Here is a 21,065-nt window from a genome sequence, read left to right as displayed (position 1 = left end):
GGAGTCCATGGCGGATGCACAGATAAGCAAGTGGCAGGCTGGAGCGCAGAAGGGAGGGGATGTAGCATGCGGAGCCGACGAGCATATCGAAAGCAGGATTTGTTTTTTTTTATTGCACTCTTGGCCCTTTGGAGCAAGTAAGCCGGGCGCTGAAGTGGCTACGGAAACAACACTAGGGTGTTTGTTGGATTGGTGGGGGTTCAAAACCGAAAAACCCTTTTGTAAGGGTAGTGAAGCTTTCACTTGAGAGGAGCGAGTAGGGAATCTCAGAGAGCATCTCAGCAGTAATGAATAAAATAATAGCGGAGCCAATAGCTATCACCTTCTCTCTCTCTTTCTTCAGTCGCAGTGCCAACGTCCGTCTCCAGACGCTTTGTTCTATCAAACACTACCACTCTACCGTCCATGTGTACTGCGCACAACAAAGTAATCCTTTCCTATGAAGGCCTGGATTTAGTAGGTCACAATTGTTGTAGGAATTTCACTACACCTGTTGAGTGCTGTCACAACTCGCTTCGTGAAGCAGGTTTCATGTTCTACAGCACTCCAAATTTCCACGAGAAAGTCATGAGATTTTCGTTAATCACTTCACTTAGAGCCTGTGCTAAGAAGAAGGATTTGTACCAAGGTAGTCAGATACATGCTGATATTCGCGCTAGTGGCCTACTTGAGACTGACACATCCTTACGGAGCACGTTGGTCAGTATGTATGCCAAGTGCGGTGCATTGCTCAGAGCACAAGAAGTCGTTGACGAGCTTCCTGTCCGAGATGTCTTCTCTTGGACTGCTCTTATTGCAGGGTATGTCCAACATGGGCAGGGCAAAGAAGCTCTAGGTTGTTTTCATCGGATGCAAAGTGAGGGCCTCTCTCCAAATGCATTCACCTACACTTGCACCTTGAAGGCATGTGGCATCATGCAAGATGTTTACATGGGCAAACAAATTCATGATGAGATTGTTAGTCAAGGACTCTTGAAAAAAGACATCGTGCTTGGCAATGCTTTGGTGGACATGTATGCCAAGTGCGGTGCCCTGTTAAGAGCACATCAAGTTGTTGACGAGCTTCCTGCTCGAGATGTTGTCTCTTGGACTGCATTGATTGCAGGCTATGTCCAATGCGGGCAGGGCGTAGAAGCTTTAGGTTGTTTCCATCGCATGCGAAGTGAGGGTCTCTCTCCAAATGCCTTCACATATGCGTGCATCTTGAAGGCATGTGGTATTATGCAAGACATTGGCTTGGGCATACAACTACATGATGAGATTGTTAGTCAAGGGCTCTTGAAAAAAGACACCTTACTTGGCAATGTTTTGGTCGAAATGTATGCCAAGTGTGGTGTACTTTTGAAAGCACAAGAAGTTCTTGACAAGCTTCTTGTGCGGTATGCAATCTCTTGGAATGCATTGATTGTAGGATATGGGCGGAAGGGACAAGGCCAAGAAGCTTTGAGGTGTTTTCATCGAATGCGAAGTGAGGCCATCTCTCCAAATGCGGCCAGCTATGCTTGCATTTTGAAGGCATGTGGCATTATGCAAGATGTTGACACGGGCAAACAAATTCATGATGAGATTGTTAGTCAGGGATTGTTGAAAAAAGACGTCGTGCTTGGCACCTCTTTGGTCGACATGTATGCCAAGTGTGGTATACTTTCAAAAGCACAACAGGTTCTTGATGAGCTTCTGGTCCAGGACGTGGTTTCTTGGAATGCATTGATTGCAGGATACGTTCAGCAAGGGCAAGGCCAGGAAGCTTTGGGCTGTTTTCGTCGGATGCAAAGCGAGGGCTTCTCTCCAAATGTCGTCCCCTATTCTTGCAGTTTGAAGGCATGTGGCATTGTGCAAGACGTTGACATGGGGAAACAAATTCATGATGAGATTGTTCGTCAGGGGTTGTTGAAAATCAGCATTGTGCTTGGCGGAGCTCTGGTTGACATGTATGCCAAATGTGGTGTACTCTTGAAAGCGCAACAAGTTTTTGATACGCTTCCTGTGCGAGATGCGGTCTCTTGGAATGCATTGATTACAGGATATGCCCGACAAGGGCAGGGCCAGGAAGCCTTGGGCTGTTTTCATCTGATGCGAAGTGAGGGTCTTTCTCCGGATGCAGTAACTTATGCTTGCATTTTGAAGGTATGTGGCAATTTGCAAGATCTTGACGTGGGCAAAAAAATTCATGATGAGATTGTTGACCAGGGGTTGTTGAGAAAAGACGTCGTGCTTAGAGCTGCTTTGGTTGACATGTATGCCAAATGTGGTGTCCTCCTGAAGGCACAAAAAGTTTTTGATGCGCTTCCTGTTTGGGATGTGGCCTCTTGGAATGCTTTGATTGCTGGATATGCCCAACATGGGCAGGGCCAGGAAGCTCTGGACTGTTTTCAACGAATGTGGAGTGAGGGCTTCTCTCCGAATGTAGTCTCTTGGACTGCACTTATAGGAGGATATGCACAGCAAGGGCTGGCCAAGGAAGCGTTGGAGTATTTTGAGTGGATGCAACAGGAGGGCATCTCCCCAAGTGCAGTCACTTTTGTCAATGTGCTAAATGCATGTAGTCACTCAGGTTTGGTGGATGAAGGTCAAATGTATTTTGATAGCATGAGGGAAAAATATGGCATTGCACCAAATGAAGATCATTGCACTTGCATGGTTGATCTCTTTGGACGTGCAAGGCTCTTTGACAAAGCTATGGAAGTAATCAGGATGATGCCGTCGTCTGATCATCCTCCACTTTGGTCTGCTCTTCTAGGTGCTTGTCGAAAATGGGGAAATGTGAAGCTTGGAAGGTTTGCCTTCGAGCGGGCAGTACAATTAGATCGCTTTGATGGGGCAGCATATGTCTTAATGAGTAATATATATGCAGCTGCTGGCATGCAGGAGGAGGCAGAAAAGATTGAGCGCATGAAACTAAAACGTGCTGCTGGAAAGCAGCCAGGATGTATTTACTGGGTTGGGATGTAAGTGAGAAATTTAATCTGTTTTTGGATCGTGTTGAAGCGTGTTGGGCAGAGCTAGCAGCACATATGCAGTTGGTCAATGGCGAGTAATTCAAATTGGATATGTTTATGGCATGTTTACATCCTAAGGTGTGAGAGAAAGTGGACTATGAAAGCCCGGAGAACTACAATGGGGTAGTGGCGATTGCAAGATCAAAGAGCAGGAAGATCAAGAAAAAGATAAGAGCAGGGCGTAGCAGGCTACGAAATGATGGTGCATGTTCAACCGCAAAGTCCTCGAGAGGTAGTGTAGGAGGAAAATCAAGGAATAGGGTTGTGGCTACTATTCCACAAAAGTGGGCGTGCACGGTCCATGATCTGCTAGAGCAAATGCAAGAGTTGCGGTTAAGTGTAATGGATAGGGGACAACCAAGAGGAGGAAGAGGTAGAGCAAGGCCGTTGCCAAGCATGTCTTACAACTGTGGTCGGGCCGGTGGTCCCTTACCCCCAATCGTACTGAAGAGGGTCACTATGCTCTGGATTTCCCCCAACCATTGAGGAAAATGGGAGGTATTTATCCGCTGTTTAGTAGAGGAAGGAGCCAAAGACAATTCAATGGCCATAGAGCGTAGGCAGTGGAGAATCCAGTACAGCCAGCCTCGCCAAATGGTCGTGAAGTCCAAAGGGTGAGTATTATAGGGGTGGATAAGCAGGAATTGGATGTCTTGGCCAATAATAAGAGAGCGAGAACTGAGAAGGAAACAGAAACCAAGTGGGAGACTAGGGCTCGCAAGGGTAAAGAGAAGGTATATAAAGGTAAAGAACAACCTCAAACTAGCAAGAGAAGAAGGCGCCGCAAAATCAAGCAAACTGATTTTCAACTTGGGTATGACTATCCAAAATATGACATGGTAAGTGATGTTCAAAGTCAAAGAGCAATACAACTTTTGGGCAGCTGTTTGCCTTGAACCCAAAGCTAAGGCGATAGTGGTCAACTAGCGTTAGCACGAGGCTACCAAGCGCCAAAGAAAATGTACATGCGGTCCAGAATATGGCCTTGAGGATGGAAGTCCTACGGATGTTCTTCCTCTTGTGGAGGCAATCATCGAAAAGAAGTTGCAGGTACGTGCACATATAGATGGAGGAGTCCAAGTTTGTGTCATGACGGAAGCGATTATGAATGAAGCGGATGTTAAAGTGGTGGCTAAGTCAAAAGTACGCATGAGAATGGCCAACCATGCCAACGTGACGCGTTGAGGGGTGGCTCAGGATGTAAGGGTGAAAGTAATGGGAATAGAGTGTTTGATTGACTATTTTGTGATAAAGGCAGGTGACAATGTCTACCTTATTGTCTTGGGGAGGCCGTGGTTGGCAATAGGGGCTTAACAAGATTCGGAAAGCAGGGTGTTTACCTTGCTGGACAAGGATAAGAGAAGGCAAATGGTGCTAGACCTAAAGACTAAAGAGAGCTAATGTCATCCTATGGCAACGAGAGGTGAAGGAGATTCGACAACGAGCTGTGAGTATGACACTTAAGCAACTAATGATGAAGGATACACTAGCACTACGAAAAAAGAGGAGAGATGATGATATGTTGAAAATTGATGTTGATTTGTTTGGTGTCTCCCTGGAGGATCTCTCTATCGAAAAGATGTGCAGCTTTAGGTGCATGGTATAGGTGTAGAGTAGGTGATGGATATCTTGAGTGAAGACCTAACCAAACAGGAAAAGAAAATCTATATCCAGCTTTGTGCTTCTTATTCTAGTTTGTTTTGCGACAGAGTACAAAGATTTGCAAGGAGCAAAGAGAGTAGAGCACAAAATCATACTTAAAGGAGGAGCACAAGCCGAAAGCACAAAAGTTAAGAAGGTTAGGTGACATTCTAAAGGAGGTGAATGCGGTTACCAAGAGGAACCACTACCCTTTGCCATTCTAGGATGAGATTTTAAATCAACTGGCGAGTTATGAAAGGTATTCGATCATAGACGGATTTTCAAGGTACTTCTATATAAGGATTGCACTCGAAGGCCAACTCAAAACAAGGTTTATTTCTCCTTAGGGATGTTTTACCTATCGCAGGACGCCATTTGGGTTGGTAAATGCTTATGCTACTTTTTAGGTATTTGGTCCATATTTGGGGTAGGTTCATCATGGTGTTTATGAATGATATTGGTTGCTATAGCTCTAGAATGGAGCATGTATCAAAGTTACAATTGTGTTTCCAAAGGCTTAATGAAGCAAGTGGCCAATTGGATCCTAAGAGGTACAAGTTGGCATAGTAGGGCTCATCTGTTAGGACATGTTGTGTCACAAAATGGAATCGAAGCGGATCCAAAGAAGGTGAAGATATTGGTGTTGATGAAGCCCACATCAAATGCTCAGTATTTGTTGCGATTTTTTTGGATGCTGTCACAGTATGTGTATCCTTTCCAAAAGAGAGCTCAGTAGGTGCATGGTTTTGAGTGGGCATGGTTTTGAGTGGGATGGAGAAGCACAAGAGTCGTTTGACCCGGTAAAAGAGGTCTATGCCAAATGCCAGTGATGTCTTCCAAATCATGAGGATGATCTCTACATTTTATGACGGTTGGTATGATAGCTATTGGGGTAGTACTATTGCAAAAGGTGGGAAGGAGTTATAAGCATATCTACTTCGAAAGCAGGATAAAGTTCTAGGATGACTTATACCGAGGTGGAGAAATGGGTGATGGATTTAGTTTTTGCTTGCAAGAAGTTCAAAGTACATCTTATCGTGGGTAAGTTTTATGTGATGACAGCTAATAATCTATTACCTGAAGTGGTGTTGCATTTGAGGAAAGCTCATTATGAAGTGGGTGCTAGAGCTTCAAGAGTTTGAGTTCAAATTGACCGTACTAGCCGGTTTCACTTGGCATATATTTTGGTCAGTAAGGGGGTTGATTTATCAGTTTATCCAAGGGTGGTTCAAGGTGAAGCTAAAGAGGAACCCGGTTTGAAAATTTCCTTTACAATGTGGTTTGATGGGGCATATTGAAGAGTAGTACAAGAAGCAGGAGGTGATGTGGTGATAAAGGACCCACTGAGCAGGTCATCTTTTCAAAGGCTTATGATCTTGAGGATGTCCACACCAACAATGGAGTTTGGTATATTCAAGCTGATAGTAAAAGGTGATGCATTGCTGGTTATCAAACATCTCTTAGGCCAATGGCAGGTAAAGAGGGATTCCCTTAAACATTGGTTTTTTGCCATAAAAAGATGCTGAAGTTTTTTGAAGAGATCCAATTTAAACATGTCAAGAGAGAACAAAATCAAGAAGTGGACCAGTTGGCTAGCAACAAGGTGCACGTACATGTTGCATATCTATACGTGACACCAACTGCTTATGCAGGGAGGGAAATTTGGAACGAGATAAATGATTTTTTAAGCATAGGGTAATGTCCAAAAGATTTCTCCAGGCTACAAAAGAGGAGGATTATGCAAAGAAGAGATAGGTATGGTGTTGGAGCAACGCCATGAAGAAAGCAGACATTAAGGTAAATACGAGGTGCTGTTTCGACTGCTAAGAGAAATTTTTTGGTGGCCTTCAGTAGTATGTGATGTACACTACTGGTGCAAAACCTGCCTCAAATGTCAAACTATGGGGAAGAGGAGGCTAATATCGGAGTCACAAGGAGCTATTATAGCCTAAACTGCTTTTGAGGAATGGGGATTAGATGCAAAATGTGTAATGAAAATAGACTATGAATTTTGAGAATAGTGAATTAAGAGAACTGGAGAGAACATTTTTGTGAGACTACTTTGAGAACAAAGAGGGTGAACTTAATTGGCGGGTAGGAACATAATCATAGTACTTAATTAACTTGGCATGAACAATACTTTTGCAAGAGAGAGAGCTTAAAGAACTTGACAACTGTTGAGGACCGGATTTATGTTGAGCTTGTCCCCCTTCTAATAGGCTTTTGTATAATAGATTCTCCCATCAAGAGAGACTTGTTTCAATACAAACTTTGTGTTCCTTGTGACCTAGGTGATTCAATGAAGATGGAAAGCTTCATGCATCACGAGCATAACATAGACTTGTAAAAAGCATTAACCATCCTCAGCCTCAGTCCCAAGGCCTCAAACACTTTCAAAGGTGGAGAGAGCTAGCAGGAAATGAGGGTAGGCAAGAGGAAGAAGAAACATTCATAGAAGAAAGAAATAGTTCCTCACTTATCATCACTCTTCTTGCTAGCATACATAATAGCATTGTAATGAAGATGGCAAGATTAAGCATTGAAGCATGGCTCTTGGTTGGATTTACAATCCATAGCCAAAAGTGTTGGTGTAGACTCTCAACTTCACTACTAGCTTGGAGAAGCAGATGGAGCTCTTGCACTTTGCACTTCACACAATGAGAGAGAGAGAGAAGGTGTGTGTGGGTGTGGGAGAGTATATCCCCCAAGCTAGTCCCCTCCTTGCTTTGTTGGACCCCATCTTCTAGCACTATCCCACGCATAATTGGAACTCCTCAAGCTTGGCCAATCACATGCTTAGTGCATATCAAGCGGCAAGGGTAGCCTTGGGACAAGTGTCCCCCTTTTCCCTTTGAGAGAGAGGACTTGATAAATTCATAGACAATTAATTAAATTAACTAAATTTTCATTGGATCCCTTGGGAGGCCAACCAATAGGCTTTAGGCACACCATGAGGGCAACATGAAGAGGAGCTTGACAAGTGTCCTATTTTCTTTCTTTGTACCAAGCTTGCCTTGTGTGAGGGTGTATGTGTTCTCTCTCTAGCCCCTACAATGAGGACTTGTCTCCCCTTGTGTAGGGATATGCATTGACTTTGTGGAACACCTTACCTCCTCAAGCACCTTAGTCATGGAGAGCACCTCAAGCACCTTCGTCAGCAAGCACTTCAAGCACCTAGCACGACAAGCACCTCAAGCTTGGGCTGGTTCGCACCTCAAGCACAATCCTAGCTTACCTAAGGTCAAAGGACTTTTAACACTCCTCCTCAAGCGTCTTAGTCATTGAGAGAACCTCAAGCACCTTTGTGAGCAACACGACAAGCACCTAAAGCTTGGGCCGGGTTCCCATCTCAAGTCCAATCCTAGCTTACCTAAGGTCAAAGGACTTTTAATACTAACCTTTGGAGCTCTTGCCCTTTGCACTTCACACAATGAGAGAGAGAGAGAGAGGGTGTGTGTATGGGGGAGAGTATATCCCCCAAGCTAGTCCCCTCCTTGCTTTGTTCGACCCCCTCTTCTAGCACTATCTCATACTTGATTGGACCTCCTCAAGCTTAGCCAATCACATGCTTAGTGCATATCAAGTAGCAAGGGTAGCCTTGGGACAAGTGTCTCCCTTTTCCCTTTGAGAGAGAGGACTTGATAAGTTCATAGACAATTAATTAAATTAACTAAATTTTCATTGGATCCCTTGGGAGGCCAACCAATAGGCTTTAGATATACCACGAGGGCAACATGAAGAGGAGCTTGACAAGTGTCCTATTTTCTTTCTTTGTACGAAGCTTGCCTTGTATGAGGGTGTGTGTGTTCTCTCTCTAGCCCCTACAATGAGGGCTTGCCTGCCCTTGTGTAGGGATATGCATTGACTTTGTGGAACACCTTACCTCCTCAAGCGCCTTAGTCATGGAGAGAACCTGAAGCACCTTAGTCAGCAAGCACGACAAGCACCTCAAGCTTGGGCCGGTTCGCACCTCAAGCACAATCCTAGCTTACCTAAGGTCAAAGGACTTTTAACAATCCTCCTCAAGCGTCTTAGTCTTTGAGAGCACCTCAAGCACCTTTGTCAGCAAGCACGACAAGCACCTGAAGCTTGGGCGGGTTTCCATCTCAAGCACAATCCTAGCTTACCTAAGGTCAAAGGACTTTTAACACTAACCTTTGGAGATCTTGCCCTTTGCACCTCACACAATGAGAGAGAGAGAGAGAGGGTTTGTGTGTGGGGGAGAGTATATCCCCCAACCTAGTCCCCTCCTTGCTTTGTTCGACCCCCTCTTCTAGCACTATCTCACACCTGAGTGGACCTCCTCAAGCTTGGCCAATCACATGCTTAGTGCATATCAAGGAGCAAGGGTAGCCTTGGGACAAGTGTCTCCATTTTCCCTTTGAGAGAGAGGACTTGATAAATTCATAGACAATTAATTAAATTAACTAAATTTTCATTGGATCCCTTGCGAGGCCAACCAACAGGCTTTAGATACACCATGAGGGCAAGATGAAGAGGAGCTTGACAAGTGTCATATTTGCTTTCTTTGTACCAAGCTTGCCTTGTATGAGGGTGTGTGTGTTCTCTTTGTAGCCCCTCCAATGAGGGCTTGCCTCCCCTTGTGTAGGGATATGCAATGACTTTGTGGAACACCTTACCTCCTCAAGCGCCTTAGTCATGGAGAGCACCTCAAGCACCTTAGTCAGTAAGCACCTCAAGCACCTTAGTCAGCAAGCAGGACAAGGACCTCAAGCTTGGGCCAGTTCCCACCTCAAGCACAATCCTAGCTTACCTAAGGTCAAAGGACTTTTAACACTCCTCCTCAAGCGTCCTAGTCATTGAGAGCAGCTCAAGCACCTTTGTCAGCAAGCACGACAAGCTCCTAAAGCTTGGGCCGGGTTCCCATCTCAAGCACAATCCTAGCTTACCTAAGGTTAAAGGACTTTTAACACTAACCTTTGGAGCTCTTGCCCTTTGCACTTCACACAATGAGAGAGAGAGAGAGAGAGAGAGAGAGAGAGATAGAGAGAGAGAGAGAGAGAGAGAGAGAGAGAGAGAGAGAGAGAGAGAGAGAGAGAGAGAGGGTGTGTGTGTGGGGGAGAGTATATTCCCCAAGCTAGACCCCTCCTTGCTTTGTACGACCCCCTCTTCTAGCACTATCTCACACACCTGATTGGACCTCCTCAAGCTTGGCCAATCACATCCTTAGCGCATATCAAGCAGCAAGGGTAGCCTTGGGACAAGTGTCTCCCTTTTCCCTTTGAGAGAGAGGACTTGATAAATTCATACCCAATTAATTAAAGTAACTAAATTTTCATTGGATCCCTTGGGAGGCCAACCAATAGGGTTTAGATACACCGTGAGGGCAACATGAAGAGGAGCTTGACAAGTGTCCTATTTGCTTTCTTTGTACCAAGCTTGCCTTGTATGAGGGTGTGTGTGTTCTCTCTCTAGCCCCTACAATGAGGGCTTGCCTCCCCTTGTGTAGGGATATGCATTGACTTTGTGGAACACCTTACCTCCTCAAGCGCCTTAGTCATGGAGAGCACCTCAAGCACCTTAGTCAGCAAGCACCTCAAGCACCTTAGTCAGCAAGCACGACAAGCACCTCAAGCCTGGGCCGGTTCCCACCTCAAGCACCATCCTAGCTTACCTAAGGTCAAAGGACTTTTAACACTCCTCCTCAAGCGTCTTAGTCATTGAGAAAACCTCAAGCACCTTTGTCGGCAAGCACGACAAGCACCTGAAGCTTGGGCCGGCTTCCCATCTCAAGCACAATACTAGCTTACCTAAGGTCAAAGGACTTTTAACACTAACCTTTGGAGCTCTTGCCCTTTGCAATTCACACAATGAGAGAGAGAGAGAGAGGGTGTGTGTGTGGGGCAGAGTATATCCCCCAAGCTAGTCCCCTCGTTGCTTTGTTCGACCCCCTCTTCTAGCACTATGTTAGACCTGATTGGACCTCCTCAAGCTTGGCCAATCACATGCTTAGTGCATATCAAGGAACAAGGGTAGCCTTGGGACAAGTGTCTCCCTTTTCCCTCTGACTAAATTCATAGACAATTAATTAAATTAGCTAAATTTTCATTGGATCCCTTGGGAGGCCAACCAATAGGCTTTAGATACACCATGAGGGCAACATGAAGAGGAGCTTGAAAAGTGTCCTATTTGCTTTCTTTGTACCAATATTGCCTTGTATGAGGTTGTGTGTGTTCTCTCTCTAGCCCCTACAATGAGGTCTTTCCTCCCCTTGTGTAGGGATATGCATTGACTTTGTGGAACACCTTACCTCCTCAAGCCTCTTAGTCATGGAGAGCACCTCAAGCACCTTAGTCAGCAAGCATGACAAGCACTTCAAGCTTGGGTCGGTTCCCACCTCAAGCACAATCCTAGCTTACCTAAGGTGAAAGGACTTTTAACACTCCTCCTCAAGCGTCTTAGTCATTGAGAGCACCTCAAGCACCTTTGTCAGCAAGCACGACAAGCACCTGAAGCTTGAGCCGGGTTCCCATCTCAAGCACAATCCTAGCTTACCTAAGGTCAAAGGACTTTTAACACTAACCTATGGAGCTCTTGCCCTTTGCACCTTACACAATGAGAGAGAGAGAGAGAGAGGGTAAAGGTCTTTTAACACTATAAGGTCAAAGGACTTTTAACACTAACCTATGGAGCTCTTGCCCTTTGCATGTAGTTGTCACAAGAAACGAACAATATTGAAAAAGCTATACTTGATATACTAGAATGTTTCCTTTTCTTCTATAATTGAAAAAATCAACCATCGTTGTCTACTATGCAAAATAGGGTATTAGGTGCCCCAAAACTCAAGGATTATTAGCTTTATGTTACAATATGCGACATAGAAAATCAAAACTGCATTTGGATATCATGAAAGCCCACCAAAAAAATCATTGAATGTGCTAACAAATTGGCTAGAAATATAGGATTTGACATTTGTTGTTATTTGGTCATAACTTACAACTTTAACATTTATTTCTCCCTAGAACAGCATCAGGACTACAATATGCGACATAGAAAATCAAAACTGCATTTGGATATCATGAAAGCCCACCAAAAAAATCATAGAAGAGCTAAAATTGGCTAGAAAACAGGATTTGACATTTTTTGTAATTTGGTCATAACTTACAACTTTAACATTTATTTCTCCCTAGAAGCATCAGGACATGTTGACGACTACTAAAGATAGTTCTCTAGCACTATAGAACTCACAAACATGAATTCTAGAGTGGTATAGTTGCAAAAAGTTGAAAAAAGACAAAAACAAGACCTGTTTTTTCACATAGTTTAGGTTGTGAAATGTTGTGCAAGGACAAGGTTAAAGATGGAATTGATATTCCAAAAAAATGTCGAGTTTTTTTCAGCTCATGAGACAAATTTCTAGACAGATAGCACCTCAAAATCCATTTTGAAACTGTTGACATAATTCAAGGAAAATGGTCACTTAACATGACATAAAAGTGTCCCATTACCAACCTAGTGTTAACACTAACCTTTGGAGCTCTTGCCCTTTGCACTACACACAATGAGAGAGAGAGAGAGAGGGTGTGTGTGGGGGGGACAATATATCCCCCAATCTAGTCCCCTCCTTGCTTTGTTCGACCCCCTCTTCTAGCACTATCTCACACCTGATTGGACCTCCTCAAGCTTGGCCAATCACATGCTTAGTGCATATCAAGCCGCAAGGGTAGCCTTGGGACAAGTGTCTCCCTTTTCCCTTTGAGAGAGAGGACTTGATAAGTTCATAGACAATCAATTGGATTAACTAAATTTTCATTGGATCCCTTGGGAGGCCAACCAATAGGCTTTAGATACACCATGAGGGTACATGAAGAGGAGCTTAACAAGTCTCCTATTTGCTTTCTTTGTACCAAGCTTGCCTTGTATGAGGGTGTGTGTGTTCTCTCTCTAGCCCCTACAATGAGGGCTTGCCTCCGCTTGTGTAGGGATATGCATTGACTTTGTGGAACACCTTACTTCCTCAAGCGCATTAGTCATGGAGAGCACCTCAAGCACCTTATTCAGCAAGCACCTCAAGCACCTTAGTCATTAAGCACGACAAGCACCTCAACCTTGGGCCGGTTCCCACCTCAAGCACAATCCTAGCTTACCTAAGGTCAAAGAACTTTTAACACTCCTCCTCAAGAGTCTTAGTCATTGAGAGCACCTCAAGCACCTTTGTCAGCAAGCATAACAAGCACCTGAAGCTTGGGCCGGGTTCCCATCTCAAGCACAATCCTAGCTAACCTAAGGTCAAAGGACTTTTAACACTAACCTTTGGAGCTCTTGCCCTTTGCAATTCACACAATGAGAGAGAGAGAAAGAGGGTGTGTGTGGGGGGGACAATATATCCCCCAAGCTAGTCCCCTCCTTGCTTTGTTCGACCCCCTCTTCTAGCACTATGTTAGACCTGATTGGACCTCCTCAAGCTTGGCCAATCACATGCTTAGTGCATATCAAGCAGCAAGGGTAGCCTTGGGACAAGTGTCTCCCTTTTCCCTGTGAGAGAGGGGACTTGATAAATTCATAGACAATTAATTAAATTAATTAAATTTTCATTGGATCCCTTGGGTGGGCCAACCAATATGGATTTTGATCACATGAGGGCAACATGAGTGGATCTTGACAAGTGTCCTATTCGCTTTCTTTTTGTACCAAGCTTTGCCTTGTATGAGGGTGTGTGTGTTCTTCTCTAGCCCTACAATGAGGGCTTGCCTCCCCTTGTTTAGGGATATGCATCTGACTTTGTGAAACACCTTACCTCCTCAAGCGCCTTAGTCATGGAGAGCAGCCTAAGCACCTTAGTCACCAAGCACGACAAGCACCTCGAGCTTGGGCCTGTCCACTCAAGCACAATCCTAGCTTTACCTAAGGTCAAAGGACTTTTAACACTCCCTCGAGCATCTTAGTCATTGTGAGAACCTCAAGACACCCTTTGTCAGCAAGCACGACAAGCTACATGAATTCTTGGGCCGGGGTGTTCCATCTCACGCACATTCCTAGCTTATCCTAAGGTGAAAGGACTTTTAACAACTAGGTTGGTAAACACCTAAACAGGGACATAAGGAGTGTCCTTTTTAGGGTTGAAAAAAACCTCCAAAAACGCATAGTTAGATCCAATCATTTTGTAAATTCTTATGAGGTTATAGTTTGATGCCACTATACATGTAAAAAAATAAGAAACTTGTAAAATTTCCTCATCTTTTGGTCACTACAAGCCTTCGCATAAGTTGAATGGACCGAGTACTTTTTCATCAAAACATGTCTTTCCTTACGTTGATTGTTGAATAAAAAGTAAGATTAGGGATTTTTGTGGGGACTTGAATAAAATTTCCCTAGTCTCTTAACAAGGGGAATCTTGGGACAAAGATGAAGTGCTAAATACAGCAAACATGAAAAAACTGTGTTCAACATTATGAGTTGTAGAATCCCAGAGAAACTATTCAATATCTAGCCAAATTTGATCCTTATGACTAGATATGGTTACTACCTACAATATGCATGTAGTTGTCACAAGAAACTAACAATATTGAAAAAGCTATACTTGATATACTAGAATGTTTCCTTTTCTTCTATAATTGAAAAAATCAACCATCGTTGTCTACTATGAAAAATAGGGTATTAGGTGCCCCAAAACTCAAGGAATATTAGCTTTATGTTACAATATGCGACATAGAAAATCAAAACTGCATTTGGATATCATGAAAGCCCACCAATAAAATCATAGAAGAGCTAAAATTGGCTAAAAACCAGGATTTGACATTTTTTGTAATTTGGTCATAACTTACAACTTTAACATTTATTTCTCCCTCAAAATCCATTTTGTAACTGGTTGACATAATTCAAGGAAAATGGTCACTTAACAGGACATAAAAGTGCCCATTACCAACCTAGTGTTAACACTAACCTTTGGGAGCTCTGTGCCTTTGCACTTCACACAATGAGAGAGAGAGAGAGGGTGTGTGTGTGGGGCAGAGTAATCCCCCAAGCTAGTGCCCCTCCTTGCTTGTTTTCGACCCCCTCTTCAGCACTATCTCAACACCTGAATTGGACCTCCTCAAGCTTGGCCAATCACATGCTCATTGCATATCATGCATCAAGGTTAGCCTTTGGACAAGTGTCCCCTTTTTCCCTTTGAGAGAGAGGACTTTGATAAATTCATAGACAATTAATTAAAATTAACTAAATTTCATTGATCCCTTGGGAGGCCAACCAATAGGATTTAGATACACCATGAGGGCAACATGAAGAGGAGCTTGACAAGTGTCCTATTTGCTTCTTTGTACCAAGCTTGCCTTGTATGAGGGTGTGTGTGTTCTCTCTCTAGCCCCTACAATGAGGGCTTGCCTCTCCTTGTGTAGGGATATACATTGACTTTGTGGAACACCTTACCTCCTCAAGCGCCTTAATCATGGAGAGCAGCTCAAGCACCTTAGTCAGCAAGCACGACAAGCACCTCAAGCTTGGGCCGGTTCCCACCTCAAGCACAATCCTAGCTTACCTAAGGTCAAAGGACTTTTAACATTGCTCCTCAAGCGTCTTAGTCATTGAGAGCACCTCAAGCACCTTTGTCAGCAAGCACGACAAGCACCTGAAGCTTGGGCCGGGTTCCCATCTCAAGCACAATCCTAGGTTACCTAAGGTCAAAGGACGTTTAACACTAACCTTTGGAGATCTTTCCCTTTGCACTTCACACAATGAGAGAGAGAGAGGGTGTGTGTGTGGGGAGAGCATATCCCCCAAGCTAGTCCCCTCCTTGCTTTGTTCGACCCCCTCTTCTAGCACTATGTCACACCTGATTGGACCTCCTCAAGCTTGGCCAATCACATGCTTAGTGCATATCAAGCAGCAAGGGTAGCCTTGGGACAAGTGTCTCCCTTTTTCCTGTGAGAGAGAGGACTTGATAAATTCATAGACAATTAATTAAATTAACTAAATTTTCATTGGATCCCTTGGGAGGCCAACCAATAGGATTTAGATACACCATGAGGGCAACATGAAGAGGATCTTGACAAGTGTCCTATTTGCTTTCTTTGTACCAAGCTTGCCTTGTATGAGGGTGTGTGTGTTCTCTCTCTAGCCCCTACTATGAGGGCTTGCCTCCCCTTGTGTAGGGATATGCATTGACTTTGTGAAACACCTTACCTCCTCAAGCGCCTTAGTCATGGAGAGCAGCTCAAGCACCTTAGTCACCAAGCACGACAAGCACCTCGAGCTTGGGCCGGTTCCCACCTCAAGCACAATCCTAGCTTACCTAAGGTCAAAGGACTTTTAACACTCCTCCTCAAGCGTCTTAGTCATTGAGAGAACCTCAAGCACCTTTGTCAGCAAGCACGACAAGCACCTGATGCTTGGGCCGGGTTCCCATCTCAAGCACATTCCTAGCTTACCTAAGGTGAAAGGACTTTTAACACTAGGTTGGTAACCTAACAGGACATAAAAGTGTCCTTTCAGGGTTTTGAAAAAAACCTCCAAAACGATAGTAGATCCACTCATTTTGTAAAATCCTTTCATGAGGTTATAGTTGAAGGCCTACTATACATGTAAAAAATAAGAAACTTGTAAAATTTCTCATCTTTTGGTCACAACAAGCCTCCAAAGTTGATGGACGAGTACATTTTCATCAAAACAGTCTTTCCTTACGTTTTGTTGCATAAAAGTAAGATTAGGGATTTTTGTGGGACTTGACATAAATTCCCTAGTTAACTTCAATGGGTTGGTGATTAGAACATATGATTGCTTCTCACTCACTATTTTTTGTTTTGCCAAAAGAAATAGGTACAAAAAAGTTGAATTTTTACCATTCTGCAAACCTATCATCAAAGTTTCTATAGCCACACTCAATACAAATAATACATGCATGTTTTCTTAGTTCCCTATTGTCCTTTAGGTTCATAAGGAGCCATGGAGCATGTCAAAAGAATAATACATCTCTTACCAAGGGGAATCTTGGGGACAAAGATGAAGTGCTAAATACAGCAAACATGAAAAAACTGTGTTCAACATTATGAGTTGTAGAATCCCAGAGAAACTATTCAATATCTAGCCAAATTTGATCCTTATGACTAGATATGGTTACTACCTACAATATGCATGTAGTTGTCACCAGAAACTAACAATATTGAAAAAGCTATACTTGATATACTAGAATGTTTCCTTTTCTTCTATAATTGAAAAAATCAACCATCGTTGTCTACTATGAAAAATAGGGTATTAGGCGCCCCAAAACTCATGGAATATTAGCTTTATGTTACAATATGCGACATAGAAAATCAAAACTGCATTTGGATATCATGAAAGCCCACCAAAAAAATCATAGAAGAGCTAAAATTGGCTAAAAAACAGGATTTGACATTTTTTGTAATTTGGTCATAACTTACAACTTTAACATTTATTTCTCCCTAGAAGCATCAGGACATGTTGAGGACTACTAAACATAGTTCAATGTCGAGTTTTTTTACTCATGAAACAACTTTCTAGACAGATAGCACCTCAAAATCCATTTTGAAACTGTTGACATAATTCAAAGAAAATGGTCAATTAACAGGACATAAAAGTGTCCCATTACCAACCTAGTGTTAACACTAACCTTTGGAGCTCTTGCCCTTTGCACTTCACACAATGAGAGAGAGAGAGAGGGTGTGTGTGTGGGCAGAGTATATCCCCCAAGCTAGTCCCCTCCTTGCTTTGTTCGACCCCCTCTTCTAGCACTATCTCACACCTGATTGGACCTCCTCAAGCTTGGCCAATCACATGCTCAGTGCATATCAAGCAGCAAGGGTAGCCTTGGGACAAGTGTCTCCCTTTTCCCTTTGAGAGAGAGGACTTGATAAATTCATAGACAATTAATTAAATTAACTAAATTTTCATTGGATCCCTTGGGAGGCCAACCAATAGGATTTAGATACACCATGAGGGCAACATGAAGAGGAGCTTGACAAGTGTCCTATTTGCTTTCTTTGTACCAAGCTTGCCTTGTATGAGGGTGTGTGTGTTCTCTCTCTAGCCCCTACAATGAGGGCTTGCCTCTCCTTGTGTAGGGATATACATTGACTTTGTGGAACACCTTACCTCCTCAAGCGCCTTAATCATGGAGAGCAGCTCAAGCACCTTAGTCAGCAAGCACGACAAGCACCTCAAGCTTGGGCCGGTTCCCACCTCAAGCACAATCCTAGCTTACCTAAGGTCAAAGGACTTTTAACATTGCTCCTCAAGCGTCTTAGTCATTGAGAGCACCTCAAGCACCTTTGTCAGCAAGCACGACAAGCACCTGAAGCTTGGGCCGGGTTCCCATCTCAAGCACAATCCTAGGTTACCTAAGGTCAAAGGACGTTTAACACTAACCTTTGGAGATCTTTCCCTTTGCACTTCACACAATGAGAGAGAGAGAGGGTGTGTGTGTGGGGGAGAGCATATCCCCCAAGCTAGTCCCCTCCTTGCTTTGTTCGACCCCCTCTTCTAGCACTATGTCACACCTGATTGGACCTCCTCAAGCTTGGCCAATCACATGCTTAGTGCATATCAAGCAGCAAGGGTAGCCTTGGGACAAGTGTCTCCCTTTTTCCTGTGAGAGAGAGGACTTGATAAATTCATAGACAATTAATTAAATTAACTAAATTTTCATTGGATCCCTTGGGAGGCCAACCAATAGGATTTAGATACACCATGAGGGCAACATGAAGAGGATCTTGACAAGTGTCCTATATGCTTTCTTTGTACCAAGCTTGCCTTGTATGAGGGTGTGTGTGTTCTCTCTCTCTAGCCCCTACTATGAGGGCTTGCCTCCCCTTGTGTAGGGATATGCATTGACTTTGTGAAACACCTTACCTCCTCAAGCGCCTTAGTCATGGAGAGCAGCTCAAGCACCTTAGTCACCAAGCACGACAAGCACCTCGAGCTTGGGCCGGTTCCCACCTCAAGCACAATCCTAGCTTACCTAAGGTCAAAGGACTTTTAACACTCCTCCTCAAGCGTCTTAGTCATTGAGAGAACCTCAAGCACCTTTGTCAGCAAGCACGACAAGCACCTGATGCTTGGGCCGGGTTCCCATCTCAAGCACATTCCTAGCTTACCTAAGGTGAAAGGACTTTTAACACTAGGTTGGTAACCTAACAGGACATAAAAGTGTCCTTTCAGGGTTTTGAAAAAAACCTCCAAAACGATAGTAGATCCACTCATTTTGTAAAATCCTTTCATGAGGTTATAGTTGAAGGCCTACTATACATGTAAAAAATAAGAAACTTGTAAAATTTCTCATCTTTTGGTCACAACAAGCCTCCAAAGTTGATGGACGAGTACATTTTCATCAAAACAGTCTTTCCTTACGTTTTGTTGCATAAAAGTAAGATTAGGGATTTTTGTGGGACTTGACATAAATTCCCTAGTTAACTTCAATGGGTTGGTGATTAGAACATATGATTGCTTCTCACTCACTATTTTTTGTTTTGCCAAAAGAAATAGGTACAAAAAAGTTGAATTTTTACCATTCTGCAAACCTATCATCAAAGTTTCTATAGCCACGCTCAATACAAATAATATATGCATGTTTTCTTAGTTCCCTATTGTCCTTTAGGTTCATAAGGAGCCATGGAGCATGTCAAAAGAATAATACATCTCTTACCAAGGGGAATCTTGGGGACAAAGATGAAGTGCTAAATACAGCAAACATGAAAAAACTGTGTTCAACATTATGAGTTGTAGAATCCCAGAGAAACTATTCAATATCTAGCCAAATTTGATCCTTATGACTAGATATGGTTACTACCTACAATATGCATGTAGTTGTCACCAGAAACTAACAATATTGAAAAAGCTATACTTGATATACTAGAATGTTTCCTTTTCTTCTATAATTGAAAAAATCAACCATCGTTGTCTACTATGAAAAATAGGGTATTAGGCGCCCCAAAACTCATGGAATATTAGCTTTATGTTACAATATGCGACATAGAAAATCAAAACTGCATTTGGATATCATGAAAGCCCACCAAAAAAATCATAGAAGAGCTAAAATTGGCTAAAAAACAGGATTTGACATTTTTTGTAATTTGGTCATAACTTACAACTTTAACATTTATTTCTCCCTAGAAGCATCAGGACATGTTGAGGACTACTAAACATAGTTCAATGTCGAGTTTTTTTACTCATGAAACAACTTTCTAGACAGATAGCACCTCAAAATCCATTTTGAAACTGTTGACATAATTCAAAGAAAATGGTCAATTAACAGGACATAAAAGTGTCCCATTACCAACCTAGTGTTAACACTAACCTTTGGAGCTCTTGCCCTTTGCACTTCACACAATGAGAGAGAGAGAGAGGGTGTGTGTGTGGGGCAGAGTATATCCCCCAAGCTAGTCCCCTCCTTGCTTTGTTCGACCCCCTCTTCTAGCACTATCTCACACCTGATTGGACCTCCTCAAGCTTGGCCAATCACATGCTCAGTGCATATCAAGCAGCAAGGGTAGCCTTGGGACAAGTGTCTCCCTTTTCCCTTTGAGAGAGAGGACTTGATAAATTCATAGACAATTAATTAAATTAACTAAATTTTCATTGGATCCCTTGGGAGGCCAACCAATAGGATTTAGATACACCATGAGGGCAACATGAAGAGGAGCTTGACAAGTGTCCTATTTGCTTTCTTTGTACCAAGCTTGCCTTGTATGAGGGTGTGTGTGTTCTCTCTCTAGCCCCTACAATGAGGGCTTGCCTCTCCTTGTGTAGGGATATACATTGACTTTGTGGAACACCTTACCTCAACAAGCGCCTTAATCATGGAGAGCAGCTCAAGCACCTTAGTCAGCAAGCACGACAAGCACCTCAAGCTTGGGCCGGTTCCCACCTCAAGCACAATCCTAGCTTACCTAAGGTCAAAGGACTTTTAACATTGCTCCTCAAGCGTCTTAGTCATTGAGAGCACCTCAAGCACCTTTGTCAGCAAGCACGACAAGCACCTGAAGCTTGGGCCGGGTTCCCATCTCAAGCACAATCCTAGGTTACCTAAGGTCAAAGGACGTTTAACACTAACCTTTGGAGATCTTTCCCTTTGCACTTCACACAATGAGAGAGAGAGAGGGTGTGTGTGTGGGGGAGAGCATATCCCCCAAGCTAGTCCCCTCCTTGCTTTGTTCGACCCCCTCTTCTAGCACTATGTCACACCTGATTGGACCTCCTCAAGCTTGGCCAATCACATGCTTAGTGCATATCAAGCAGCAAGGGTAGCCTTGGGACAAGTGTCTCCCTTTTTCCTGTGAGAGAGAGGACTTGATAAATTCATAGACAATTAATTAAATTAACTAAATTTTCATTGGATCCCTTGGGAGGCCAACCAATAGGATTTAGATACACCATGAGGGCAACATGAAGAGGATCTTGACAAGTGTCCTATTTGCTTTCTTTGTACCAAGCTTGCCTTGTATGAGGGTGTGT

General features: G+C 43.4%; 1 protein-coding gene across 1 annotated transcript; it reads left to right on the top strand.

Moving 5' to 3' along the window:
- The first annotated feature begins 314 nt into the window (after positions 1–314).
- On the top strand, positions 315–4,685 carry LOC147431161 (pentatricopeptide repeat-containing protein At4g18520, chloroplastic-like). Its single transcript, XM_086493813.1, has one exon. It carries the CDS (start codon positions 406–408, stop codon positions 2,950–2,952), a length of 2,547 nt encoding a protein of 848 aa, XP_086349939.1. The 5' UTR covers positions 315–405; the 3' UTR covers positions 2,953–4,685.
- Positions 4,686–21,065: the final 16,380 nt, after the last annotated feature.

This window comes from Adiantum capillus-veneris, chromosome 21 (assembly GCF_014529385.1).
Source record: "Adiantum capillus-veneris isolate H3 chromosome 21, ASM1452938v2, whole genome shotgun sequence".
Lineage (NCBI taxonomy): Eukaryota > Viridiplantae > Streptophyta > Polypodiopsida > Polypodiales > Pteridaceae > Adiantum > Adiantum capillus-veneris.
This window is presented reverse-complemented; position numbering and strand designations above follow the sequence as displayed.